Raw genomic sequence first — 13,649 nt, forward strand, 5'->3', positions numbered from 1 at the left:
GGAAGACTGGAAAAAAGTGTTGTGGACGGATGAATCCAAGTTTGAGGTGTTTGGATCACAAAGAAGAACGTTTGTGAGACGCAGAACAAATGAAAAGATGCTGGAAGAATGCCTGACGCCATCTGTTAAGCATGGTGGAGGTAATGCGATGGTCTGGGGTTGCTTTGGTGCTGGTAAGGTGGGAGATTTGTACAGGGTAAAAGGGATTCTGAATAAGGAAGGCTATCACTCCATTTTGCAACGCCATGCCATACCCAGTGGACAGCGCTTGATTGGAACCAATTTCATCCTACAACAGGACAATGACCCTAAACACACCTCCAAATTGTGCAAGAACTATTTACAGCAGAAGCAGGCAGCTGGTATTCTATCGGTAATGGAGTGGCCAGCGCAGTCACCAGATCTGAACCCCATTGAGCTGTTGTGGGAGCAGCTTGACCGTATGGTACACCAGAAGTGCCCATCCAACCAATCCAACTTGTGGGAGATGCTTCTAGAAGCGTGGGGTGCAATTTCACAAGCTTACCTCAGCAAATTAACAGCTAGAATGTCAAAGGTGTGCAATGCTGTAATTGCTGCAAAAGGAGGATTCTTTGACGAAAGCAAAGTTTGATGTAAAAACAATGTTATTTCAAATACAAATCATTATTTCTAACCTTGTCAATGTCTTGACTCTATTTTCTATTCATTTCACAACGCATGGTGGTGAATAAGTGTGACTTTTCATGGAAAACACAAAATTGTTTGGGTGACCCCAAACTTTTGAACGGTAGTGTAGATATGGTAATACTTACCGGCGTCTCTTTGGCCCTAATGAAATCAGATACTCTCCGTGGCATACTTTCTACTAATGTTTGTTATTATCTGATGTGTATTTCCCTCCATGCATCCTGCGAATGTCTGGCGAGTTCTCTCAAAGAAGATGGCTGCTGTTTATATTTCCTGACCCAACATTCCAGTCCGTCCCAAAGACATTCAGTAGGGTTCAGGCTGGGACTCTGTGCAGCCAGTCCAATTGTGAAACATCCATATCCTCAAACCAATGAAAAACGGTGTTGGATGTGTGACAAGTGCGTTGTCTTGCTGAAAGTATGGCCGGCCATTCCCAGAGTATTGCCAGCACATTGTTGTCTAGAATGTCAGTTACACCTCTGTTTTTGTGGTTCTTGTCACTTCAAATCAAGAGACTGAGACCATGCCACGTAAACCATCCCCAGACCATAACAGAACCTCTGCTGTACTTAACTGTTGGCACAACACACTTGGGCAGAAGGCGTTCCCCAGGCTCCTCCACACTCAGGTACATCCATCTGATTTGAAGTAGCGCAATTCATCACCTGTCTAGTGAGGACACTTCTTGCATCATTGTAAATGGGCTGATCTATTTTCTTTGAGAGAACTTGCCAGATGTTTGCAGGATGAATGGAGGGAAATACCAACTGAAGTGTATCAGACATTAGTAGAAAGTATGCCACAGAGTATCCTATATCATCAGGGCCAAAGAAGACCCACTAAGTATTAACATAGATAAATAAATAAGACATGTGATTCTTGCTTGAGTATCCAATTACTTTTGGTATGATAGTGTATGCTCAGCAGCCAATATGAGCAAGCAGAGCTGCAGTGTATAGAATGGAGAAAGACAGACGCAGAGTGTGGCAGTAACGAGACAGAAAGGGGGTTTTTGACTAGCCTATTCTCTCATTAGAGTCACTGAGGGTAAACTTGATCATAGCTCTGCCCCAATAGAGCAGATATAAGGAGGCAAGTATCGAAAAGGGTTTCCCAAATTGAGCCTCTGTAGGAGAAGAGTAGAGCCATCACAACTTCCCCGCCATCTTCCAGGGTTTCAGCTGCTGGACTTTCATCACCAGCGGGTTCTTATGTAAAGAATGAGTTAACGAGGTGGATAACCCCTAAGGTCTAATGCTGAGATCTCAAGGACGCTACTACTAGATACATCCAATATGGTCTCCAGTTTTACCCAAGCTACGACTCCACCCTACATATCCAAAGGCTTCTGCTTGACCACATCACTCCCACCACCATCTAGATCTCCAAGAGTCATTATATGAACTCACCAGCTTGGCGACAGGAGAATGCGAAGACTATGATGTCATCGAATGCCCAGGTGTAGTCCTCGTGAGGTGGATAGAAGTTTATATATTGACTTGCCTCCTTCCGGAGGTCGATTAGAAACGTTGAGTGAACCATGGGTACTGCAAAGCAACCACGACGTTCCCTGCGCCGAATTGGCATGTAGGCCGGCGTACGGCGGTAATAACCCTGTGTAGGATTACAGAAGACACAGTTAACTTTATGTAAGGAGATGCCAATCTGTGAAATGTCCGTTTGCTACTATGCTCATCCAAGGTGGTGGCCTAGACATGTGTGCATCACGTTACTGGCAGCAGGTCCTTACCTGAGTGGTCATCCCACACCAGAAGTTGGAGTACGCCGCTCGGGATTCCAACATGGGGGCAACTACCGTCTTATTCTCCGCAATCAGCAGACTCAGGGTGTCTGGGTTGGTCAGCAGGTTGTCTGCGTCTAAAAACTGTAGGGAAAGACCGTATTTAAAAGGTCATGTTCTCCAAGATGATCTACTGTAGAAACCATGCCACACAACCCGGTGGCAGGACTAGGCCAGCAGTGGACGTGCCAACCCTGCTGGACCCAGACTTGATTGGGCACGTTTCTCTCCAACCCCCTTAAAAAGAACCCTCCAAATTTTGGGACAGAATTCTTCCATGGGACTGAAGAGTAGAGGGGTTATATCTCCTGTCTTGGCCGTCTCTCTGTTCCAGTAACAGTTTGAGAACGGTTTAGATGTCCGATGCCCATCTTTAGACCATCTAAGCACACATCGTGCATTGGAAGGGTTAGGACTACCAATTCAATATACACACTCTGATTGGCCAGCACTGCTCACGTGATCAGTGCTGGCCAATCACAGAGCAGTGTAGTTAGCAAAAATGTCAGTGGTCATCATGGCTACATGAAAACGCCACCCAAAAACGGACAGAAGGGAAGGATGGCCGAGAAGATCTTCTGAAGGTATTATATATCCCCTCCATCCTCTGGTCCTGGTACAGAATTCGGTCCGGAAATCGGAGGGGCGCTTTAAGTGTTTGTTCACATGACGGAATTTTCACATGGATTTGGTGCACATTCAATGAGGAAATTCGATTTCAGCAGGAAGTTCATGTTGCCATGAAGTCAGCGTGGAACGCTTTCCATGAGGAGGTGTAATGCAGGTCTCAGTCCCCATGCAGAGCCTTGGCTGTGCGCTACACCGGTCAGCCCCATCAAATGGCGCTACGCTGCATCATATCATACTGCTAGTCTGTGGCAGAAATCGGGAGGGTCGCGGATTCTCTTAAAAATCCACGGTATGAACATGGGCCAACAACGAAAACAGGCAGCACTGCCCAACATCTAGAAGTGCGCCACCTAGTGACCACAGACACAGGAATCAAGCAATCGTCAAAAATATTACAAGGCCAAAACTTGTTTGATTTAGGACAACCCAATCCCAAATACTCTATTAGGGAGCGTTCACACACAGCAGATTTGGTGCAGATTTTGACAGGGACCTGCGGCACACTTTACCCCTTCTACTGAAATCTGCATCAAAACCAACCTCTGCTACGTATCAATGCACTCTTAGGGCAGAGAATTCCCTTAGCCATAGAGACGTAAAATCAAGTTTGAAATTGGGGGCACCTTTGCAATCCCCTGCTTGTCATTAGGCATTTGGCTTCTCTAGTAACAGGGACACGTGGACACGGCTAGTTACTACATGCAGTAGGGGCCAGGCATCCAGATGTTATCTTGCAGCTGATTGGAGCAGGACTATACAGGGCAGAATGGGAAGTGTGGGAGTGGAGGTTCCATACAGTACAAATGCTGCATAGGACACCCCCCACCTGTAAGTGGATCGCAAACAGCAGGGCAGCAGAAAAATAGGAAAAACTGAATTGATAAAACCCAAAACAGGGGCAAGCAGCAGCGAAGACCTGGGAAAACTTTTAGAAAACTCTGGACAACTAGGTTTTAAAGAGTATCTTATCAGCTGAGCAACTCTGCTTTCTTATCCATTACTGACCCAGTTGCATCAGGTCTCACACTCCATTCACATCCAGAGCTGCACTCAACATGCTGATGCCCACCGACTGGAATCCATCAGCACTGAACAAAAAAATAAAACATACACTTCCAGCTCAGTGGAGTTTGCTCAAGTAGTTAACAGTGCGAGGCGCATCCATGAGATCTCCCACAATGCAGCACGGCGCAGGCACTACCCTATCAGCGCAGCAGCTGGGAGATGTGGCGGGCTCCGCGCCAAAAGCAAAGCATATGGCCATCAGAAGTTTAAATGCAGCATTAGGTGTGAGTGGGGAAGAGACATATTGTAACTAAACCCCGTTCTAGGAAATACCGGATGCTTTCTATTAAAAGCTCGCCGCACAGATCCATCCACTAAGTGGGGAACTATGTAACGCGACAGCTGCAAGGAAGCGGCGAGATCCGGCGCCGTCTTATGTCTACTTCATATGTTACCGGTCTGTCGACTGTATCATATGGATGTGGTCACCGGCTCTACAGACAACGAGCGCTGCGATCACAGGGGCCGTCCGGAAAGGACTGACTGTCTGCAGGCAAACACACTACTGCAGAGGAGGCTCAGCGGCACAATGCTATACAGCACGGCCCTCTAGTGGGCAAAAGGGTCCTGCACAAGGGTTGGATAGAGAAGTGGGTCTGGTGAATCACTAGTAAGACATCATTAAGAGCTCTTACACCCCAACCCACCCAATTTGTCCACTAAGGAAGAAAACCTTAAAAAAAAAAAAAAAAGTTGTCCTGAACTTTAAACTTCTGGAAGAACTTTCTGATGGGAGGAGTCCAACTGCTGGGACCCCCACTGACAGAGGTCCCCTGTATCCGTGGAGTAGCAGAGCGTTCATATGGGCGCTCCACTCATCCACGGGGCTGTCACAAGGAAGCGGAGTGCAGCAATTGGCGCCCTACCGCAGTCACAGATGAATGGAGCTACAGTGGGCACAGGCAGCCAGAGCTTCATTCATATTGGGGGTAACCCCCCCCCGATCAGAAACTTCTTCCCTATCCACAGCTTAAATGTTGGCAATGCTCTTAAAGTTGTCCTCTGGGGCCACGGCTGCAGCGGCACACACTGCTCACATGGGTAGTGCCCACAAGGGGGGGGCTGAATAGAATATAGCTGTTCTGCATGTACTCCTCCTTACAGAGGGCTCAGGTATCTCCATAAGGCCGGCTGTCCACAGGCGTTGCGATATGCCGCCGCAGGGCAGCATTAGGTCACCTCGATTTTCCGTGATGAACCCACGTTATGATATAAAAATCATTGCGGCATGCCGCAATGACTTTCTGAGCAGAAAATTGCCGCGATTTTCCGCTTGTGTAAATCAGGCTGTGCTTTCTATAGTAATCCTATGGAAAGCGGTCATTGCGTTACGCGCGTGCAGATTATTGCCGCAGGTAACGCAGTGAAATATCGCCCGTGGACAGGAGGTCTAACACGAGAGCGCAGTGAACGTGCCTGGCTCCTTCCTCTACCACTCTCTCTGCCAGCTGTTTCTGGTGGCGCGTGGAACCCTCTTCTCCCGTTGTGCCAGAGGTGGGACCATCGACTTTCAGGCAGTCATTCGTAGCCTAGATCGTCGGAATAGGCATTCAGGAATACTGTAATATTTTATTCAGCCACTAGGGGTCTCTGCTGCACATAAATGCATTTAACCTGTAATACATCCCTCTGCCCGCGGCGTGCAATACACGATACATGCACAGGATCGGCAGATATATTATATATCCTAGACGTGTAATATGTAAGATATCCACGCATCTTATAGGTCCTTCCTGATGTGATCTTTCCCATGAAGACACAGCGCAAAAGTCCCTACTTACAAATATGTAGTCCGCCCACATTTCCCGCGCAGAAGTTAAAGCGGCCTGGCGCAGCTTCATGACATACTCGTAACGGGCGTGCGACCAGTGTTTAGGGCCTTCTTCATCCTGGAACCATCTGGAAAAAAAAATTATAATTAGGGCGGAGGAGGAGAGAGATTAGTGAGAACAGAGGAAACGCATGAAGACTCCCAACTGGACGTGCAGTCGCAGCAGAGGCCATCTTGTCAGGGGGCATCCTGTGGCAGCAGAGGGGCATCACGCTGGTTCCCACAGGAAACTGATCAGTCTGCAAATGCTGGTGGCGCTGCCTGTTGATGGGCGCACACAATACCATGTGGTCACGAAGAGATGCCACTTTCAAGCAGCCATGCCATTCTAACCCAGATAAGCATCTCTGGTTTCACCTCTTAAAGGGGTTTTTCAGGCTCCTTTTATTGATGACCCTTCCTCAGAATCAGTCATCGTTATCGGATTGGTTGGTTTTTTTGCAGGACACGTTATTTTTATTGGCACCATTTGCAGATATCAACAACTTTTTGATGACTTTATTCCTGTTCCAGGGAAGTGAGAGGAACAGAAAAACAGCTATTTTGGCGTTTTGTCTTTTCTGCGTAGAATTTACTGCGCTGGATAAACAATGTCGCTTTATCACGTGGGTTGGTAAGGCTGGTTCACACGGAGCGGGATTGTCGCGGAATTTCCATGCAGACCTCCACACGGAAATTCTGCAGCATTTACAGCAGCAGCAAAGGGGATGAGATTTTGAAAATCACATCAACAAGCTGCGGAAATAACCGCACAAAACCCATGCGGAAATTGACTTGTGGCGCGGAATTCAAAGCCGCTGCATTTGGGCAGGCTTTCCACGGCTGATCTGCAGTGGAATGCCCATTGTGGACATTCCGCTGGAAATCAGCCCCATGTGGACCCGGCCTAAGGGCCCCTGCATACTAGTGTTTTCCATACGCATTTTTGTTTTTTTACGCGAAAGTCAATAGGGACTTCTGATTTATGATTTGCGGTTTTTTGTTGCAATGTGTTTTTAACATTAGAAAGCCCTTTTGACATTCGCGTAAAAAAAATATATATATATTAGCGAAATCACGTGAACAACGCTAGTGTGCAGGGGTGCTAGGAGTGTGGTGATATCAGCTGTGTCTTTAAAAAAAATTATATATATATATATATATATATATATATATATAGAGTTGTATAAAGGATGGGGGGGGGGCAACTTTTTCCTTCAAAACTGATTAGATCCTGCGGGGAGCGCTGGCCGCAGCATCTTAGGGGTTAGAAGATGGAGAGGAATGATTACATCATCTTTTCCCTTCCTTTCTGTGAACTAGAATGAACAGACTATGCAGAGCCAGCAGGAGCTGATGGGGAACACGTAGGCCTAGAGGTCAGCAGCGGGCACACCAGCTGAGGACTCACACCCATCAATGCATCAGAAGAACAAACCTTCTCGAGTGCGTTCACACGGAGTGGAAATTCTGCAGATCTGCACTGCTTCTGCATCAAAAACCGCAGTGTCAGTGATTTTGACCCAGTGGTACCATTGATGATGATCTTCAGGATAGGTTATCAAGAGTTGATCGGCTAGGGTCTGTCGCTCAGAATCCCTGGCCAATCAGCACCGCACACAGGGTACGGAGCGGTAGCTAGTGCTACAACCTCTATGTAGTGGCCGATGCTTGTAACTGCAAGCTGGGGTCCCATGGAAATCAATGCGAGCTGCACCTGCAGTTACAAGTGCTGGCCACTACACAGGGTCAGAACAGCAGCGTCTATTCCACTCTGTACCCCTGTGTTTTGCATGCTGATGGGTGGGGTGGCGGGGGTTGAGGAAGGGGGCACCAATCAGCTGGGATCCTGAGTAGCGGGCCCGGCCAATTAACTATTAATGACCTATTCTGATGATAGCTCGTCAGTAGTATTACCTGGAAAACCCCTTTAAATTACATTCTTACCTTCCACCTCTACAGGCCTAATACTTCTCACAGCTGAAGGTTTGTTACAATTGTATCCAGTCTAGGCAAACACAGATCTGTCTTCTGACAGTTTGTTACAAAGTATCAGTGCAGGGAAAGTGTATCAAACCCAGAACTGTGACAAATATTCGGCAAGCACAGCCCCCATCCACTCACGGCACGCACAGATCTTGAACATTAGGAAGAAGTGACACGTATTAAGGGGGCAGATTTTCTGCAACAAATCCATTCCAGAACCCGCACCCCGTCTGCTACGTGTGAATGCACTCTTAAAGCGGCGTAACAAACGTTGTCTAGGGAGTAAAACTTGTTGGCATTAATCCCAGGGACTACCTAAACATCCCCTTTAATTCTTATTTGCATAAAACCCCATAAAGTATGACGAGACCCAACAACCCCTTAGTGGGCGCCCCTTACCTGGGATGCTCCTGCGGCCTCCACTCCACGTGGTGGTACTGGCTCTGGACGTTAATCAGCCATTCCCGGAGAATACCGGTGGTGTTGTCCAAGTTGTGATCCGTGGCCACCCTGTAAGGGAAGAGGCAGGAATTAGTGCCGCCATATCAGTACCGGCACATGTGTCATGCGGCCCCTAAAGATGGTCCGGGATTAGATACAAGGTCTGCTTCCTATCCAGAAACGGCGCCACTCTTGTTCACGGGCATCGGGTATTGCAGTATTCAAGTGAATGCTGCAATACTAGATGCAATACCCGACGCAGCCCGTGTACAAGAGCGCTGCAATACCCGACGCAGCCCGTGTACAAGAGCGCTGCAATACCCGACGCAGCCCGTGTACAAGAGCGCTGCAATACCCGACGCAGCCCGTGTACAAGAGCGCTGCAATACCCGACGCAGCCCGTGTACAAGAGCGCTGCAATACCCGACGCAGCCCGTGTACAAGAGCGCTGCAATACCCGACGCAGCCCGTGTACAAGAGCGCTGCGATACCCGACGCAGCCCGTGTACAAGAGCGGCACTTTAAACTTGGACTACCCCTTTAAACCCCACTGGAATGTTATCTCACCCCACAGCGCACCGTCTACTATTGATATTTGTAGGAGGTTGCGAACAAGAGATCGGCAGAGCGCCATCCGCAGGCGCCGCCATCCCCGCACCTCATTATGACAGGTTTATCTACAAGATGGCCTCTGTGAACGGCTCTATAATTGCAGACCCTACTATATAATCTTCGGTCTGCATCCCCTCATCTAGCTGCGCAGTACACTACAGGCCATTGTTCTGTGTTATCAGCCACTGACTGCTGGGGAGCCCAGGTAATATAGCTGCCGCCATGATTACTCCTTTACCTCATCCGAAGGCCGGGCTCACACGGGCATATGCAATTTTGGTCCGTGAAAAAAGTAGTTTTTGCCGCATCGGGCAGTTATTTGTGTCCATATATCCATAGTCTTTTTTTTTTTTTTTTTTTTTTTTAAATTGCGCGTGAAAAACCTAACGCAAGGAAACTTAATTATTGGCACTTTATTTCCCCCACCATCGCCTGGCAACATACGGTAAAAAAAAACAAAAAAAAACTGAATTGCGCATTTGCTGCATTTTTTTTTTTTTTTTTTTTTTTAACGATCACAGACTTTAGAGGGAAGCGGTCACATCTCCACAGCGCCAAAAACTAAGTTGCGGTCCTGTTAGGTGTGACAGGGAGCCAGGGGATTTTTTTTTTAAACACTCACCCACTCTGTAATCCCGCCCCATCGCCCTCTGTAGCTCGCACAATGCTGGAAAATCTGACTCTTTTCAGACCGCACTCTCCCGTAGATTCTATAGGATGCAGTACGGGGAGGAGATACGCTCATTAAAAAGGAGGATCGGGTAAATAGACGTCAAAAACAGAAATCTTCCTGCTCGCTCCGTCACCCAATTACTAACAGAAAAACAGAAGTTTCCTTTCAGCTCAACTTTCGTTTTTTTTTTTTGTTTTTTTTTTAGGAACAATTGAAAAAAACGGAAGTCACTTGGAATGGAGGCGACTGAGCTGAACAGACGCACCTCAGCCCCAACGGACTACATGGGAACCTACAAGGACCGGCCCCTCGGGAGAGCGCCACAGTTATGGCCTGAAAATGTGACTTCAGACCGCTGTGCATGCAAACCGCCATAGAAGTCTATGTGAGAGCGCACGCAGCGGTCTGAAGAGAGCCACACTTTACAGACCAAGCGTGGACTCTACCGGCGTGAGGAGCCGGCGAGTATAAACACCGCCATTACCTCCCCGGACTGCGCCAGAACTTATTTTATGGTGTTCTTCCAAGGCGACAGGTTCCCTTTAAACGGAACAAGCACAATTGTGAACGAAGCGCCATCCGCAGCTCATCTTCTGCAAGCTGCTGAATTTAGGGTTACTGGCCCTTTAAGAATTCCAATGCAGCTTTCACAGGTGACAGCATGCTGCGGTTAACCCCTCAGTGACACCGATTTCACACAATATGCAAAGACGTTCCGCTGAGCAAGCAAAACTGCAGTGTAAAGTATGAGGGGGGCGGAGGGCGCCGGAGCCGCTGATGAGGCAGGGGGTACATTGTCAGACCACCATGGGCCGTGGGGCTTATTCACACGGATGTACACAGAAAACATTGATTTCAATGAGTTTGTTCCCATTTGCATAATTGGCGCGTAGTTTGATCGTGAAAATAAAAAACGTGTTTTCTTTGTGTGCGCAAAACATACTATAAAATGCACACATACGCGTGCAAAAACGCAGCGTGAATACGCTTACACCCGTGTGATGCCAGCCTCGCCAGAGCGGCTACACTGCACACGGCTCAATGACAAACTCCGCTCGCCTGCAGCCGGAGGGAGTGCGCGGTCTGCACACACCTGCGTTACACGCCATCCATCACACGGCTGACAGTGCGGCTGCAGGCACCACGTAGAAGGAATCTCTGTCCTCAGACCCCGGAGGGGATCTCGTTAGTCACAGCATGAAATAACCCTTGTCATACTCACCGATACGGGGCAACACGGAGCCTCCAGACTGATTAGACTGGCACAGATCACCCCAATTAGCACATTAGCGCCCGCCACTTTACGCCTCGGACAAGTCTGCGGCGGCAGCACAACTACTGACAACGCGTCGCCCAACGCCCTTTACTGCGGATTTTTTTTCCAAATAAGGGCGCCCACCCACTGGCGTTTTTTTTACCTGCGTTTGCGTTTTGCGTTTTTTCTGCACAGGCATAGAGATAACATGTGTTCCTGTCCACTGGCGTTTTTTTTTTTGGTCCGTTGCGATTTTTCACATAGGAACTGTCAGTTGCATATGTGTCCTTATTTTTCTCTTAATGCACCCATGATTGTCAATGGAAATTAACGGAAAAGCCGCGAAAACGCCGCGGAAAACGCCGCGTTTTTCACGCACGGAAATCGCAAACGCCAGTGGGTGGGCGCCCTTACATCAGAAAATATTGGCGCCCCTCCATCGCCAGAGGCGTTCGGTACCCGCTGGGCGCAATGACATCGGGCCAGAGGCCATTAGTGCATGCTGCACAGTATTTTGATGTAGAGGGATAAGCGGTGCCTTAGGTTCTCTAACCGCCCCTCATCTACAGGGGGACTGCAGGGTGATTCAAGCAGACTAGGGGGCCGGGACGTCCACTGTCAAGACAGGCGGAGGGTCAGCACTGGAAGATGTATGGCATTAACCGGGGAGAAACCCTTTAATCTACAGAACATGTGGAGTCACTGTGTACATTCATTACTTATCCTGCATTATACTCCAGAGCTGCACTCACTATTCTACTGGTGGACTCACTGTGTACATACATTACTTATCCTGTACTGATTCTGAGTTACATCCTATAATATACTCCAGAGCTGCACTCACTATTCTGCTGGTGGAGTCACTGTGTACATACATTACTTATCCTGTATTATACTCCAGGGCTGCACTCACTATTCTGCTGGTGGAGTTACTGTGTACATTACTTATCCTGTGCTGATCCTGAGTTACATCCTATATTATACTCCAGAGCTGCACTCACTATTCTGCTGGTGGAGTCACTGTATACATACATTACTTATTCTGTACTGCTAAAAGGATGTTAAACAGGATCAGTACAAGATAAGTAATATAATGTATGAAGATGGTGACTCCAATAAAATGAGTGCAGCTCTGGAGTATAAATACAGGTTAGTACAAAGAACATAACGTAATCTATGTACACACTTACTCCAGCAGCAGAACAGCGAGTCCAGCTCTGGAGTATAATACAGGATGTAACTCAGGATCAGAACAGGATACGTAATCTAAGTACACAGTGACTCCACCAGCAGAATAGTGAGTGCAGCTCTGGAGTATAATACTGGATGTAACTCGGGATCAGTAACGTATGTACAGTGACTGCACCAGCAGAATAGTGAGTGCAGCTCTGGAGTATAATACTGGATGTAACTCGGGATCAGTAATGTATGTACAGTGACTGCACCAGCAGAATAGTGAGTGCAGCTCTGGAGTATAATACAGAATATAATTTAGGATCACTACAGGATAAGTAATATAATATATGTACACAGTGACTCCACCAGCAGAAGAGTGAGTGCAGCTCTGGAGTATAATACAGCATGTAACTCAGGATCAGTAATGCATATACAGTGACTCCACCATCGGAATAGTGAGTGCAGCTCTGGAGTATAATATAGAATGTAACACCGGATAAGTAATGCATTTACACAGTGACTCCACCAGCAGAATAGTGAGTGCAGCTCTGGAGTATAATACAGCATGTAACTCAGGATCAGTACAGGATAAGTAATGCATGTATACAGTGACTCCACCAGCAGAATAGTGAGTGCAGCTCTGGAGTATAATACAGGGTCAGTAATTCATGTACACAGAGACTCCACCAGCAGAATAGTGAGTGCAGCTCTGGAGTATAATACAGGATCAGTAATGTATGTACAGTGACTGCACCAGCAGAGCAGGGAGTGCATCTCTGGAGTATAATACAGGATGTAACTCAGCATCAGTAATATATGTACACAGTGCCTCCACCAGCAGAACAGCGAGTCCAGCTCTGGAGTATAATACAGGATGTAACTCAGGATCAGTACAGGATAAGTAATGTATGCACACAGTGACTCCACCAGCAGAATAGTGATTGCAGCTCTGGAGTATAATACAGGATCAGTAATGTATGTACAGTGACTGCACCAGCAGAGCAGGGAGTGCAGCTCTGGAGTCTAATACAGGATAAGTAATGTATGTACAGTGACTGCACCAGCAGAGCAGGGAGTGCAGCTCTGGAGTATAATACAGGATGTAATCCAGGATCATACAAATACAGTCCAGCTCACCAATGCCCACCTCTGTCCAGATAGAAACATAGCGTTAGGCTGTATTCACACGGGCAATTATTCCATGTGAGATCTCTCCGAGCCCAAGGCGGACATTCGTGTTAGAATATACAAATGTGCAGAGTCCTTCCTACTGTCCGGCACCCGGACGTGGCATCTGCGTGCCCTCCGACGCACGTTCCGCCAGAGGATGTCGGGCACAATCTGCCCCTGGCGGTGTGAATACGGCCGAGCACCAAACTATTGCAGAGTACAATATAAAGGGGTTGTGACGCCATCCGCAGGCTAGGGGTCCCCGATCCCAAGAACAAGACCCAGCAGGTCCCTGCGGTAGAGGCCGCTGCCAAACGCCACTGCTCCAACAGCTCTGGAAACCGTCAAGAGCAAGCAG

At 47.8% G+C, this 13,649-nt stretch overlaps 1 protein-coding gene across 1 annotated transcript in view; it reads right to left on the minus strand.

The window, feature by feature from the left end:
* COLGALT1 (collagen beta(1-O)galactosyltransferase 1) overlaps window positions 1–13,649 on the minus strand; it is a 62,787-nt gene that overhangs the window by 48,192 nt on the left and 946 nt on the right. Inside the window, exons 2-5 of the mRNA XM_066593227.1 lie at window positions 8,364–8,474; window positions 5,950–6,067; window positions 2,423–2,557; window positions 2,082–2,286 (exon numbers count right to left, since the gene is read on the minus strand). Coding sequence (XP_066449324.1) covers window positions 2,082–2,286; window positions 2,423–2,557; window positions 5,950–6,067; window positions 8,364–8,474 — 569 coding nt within the window. The remainder of the gene's footprint in view (window positions 1–2,081; window positions 2,287–2,422; window positions 2,558–5,949; window positions 6,068–8,363; window positions 8,475–13,649) is intronic.

Source organism: Eleutherodactylus coqui, chromosome 2 (assembly GCF_035609145.1).
Source record: "Eleutherodactylus coqui strain aEleCoq1 chromosome 2, aEleCoq1.hap1, whole genome shotgun sequence".
Lineage (NCBI taxonomy): Eukaryota > Metazoa > Chordata > Amphibia > Anura > Eleutherodactylidae > Eleutherodactylus > Eleutherodactylus coqui.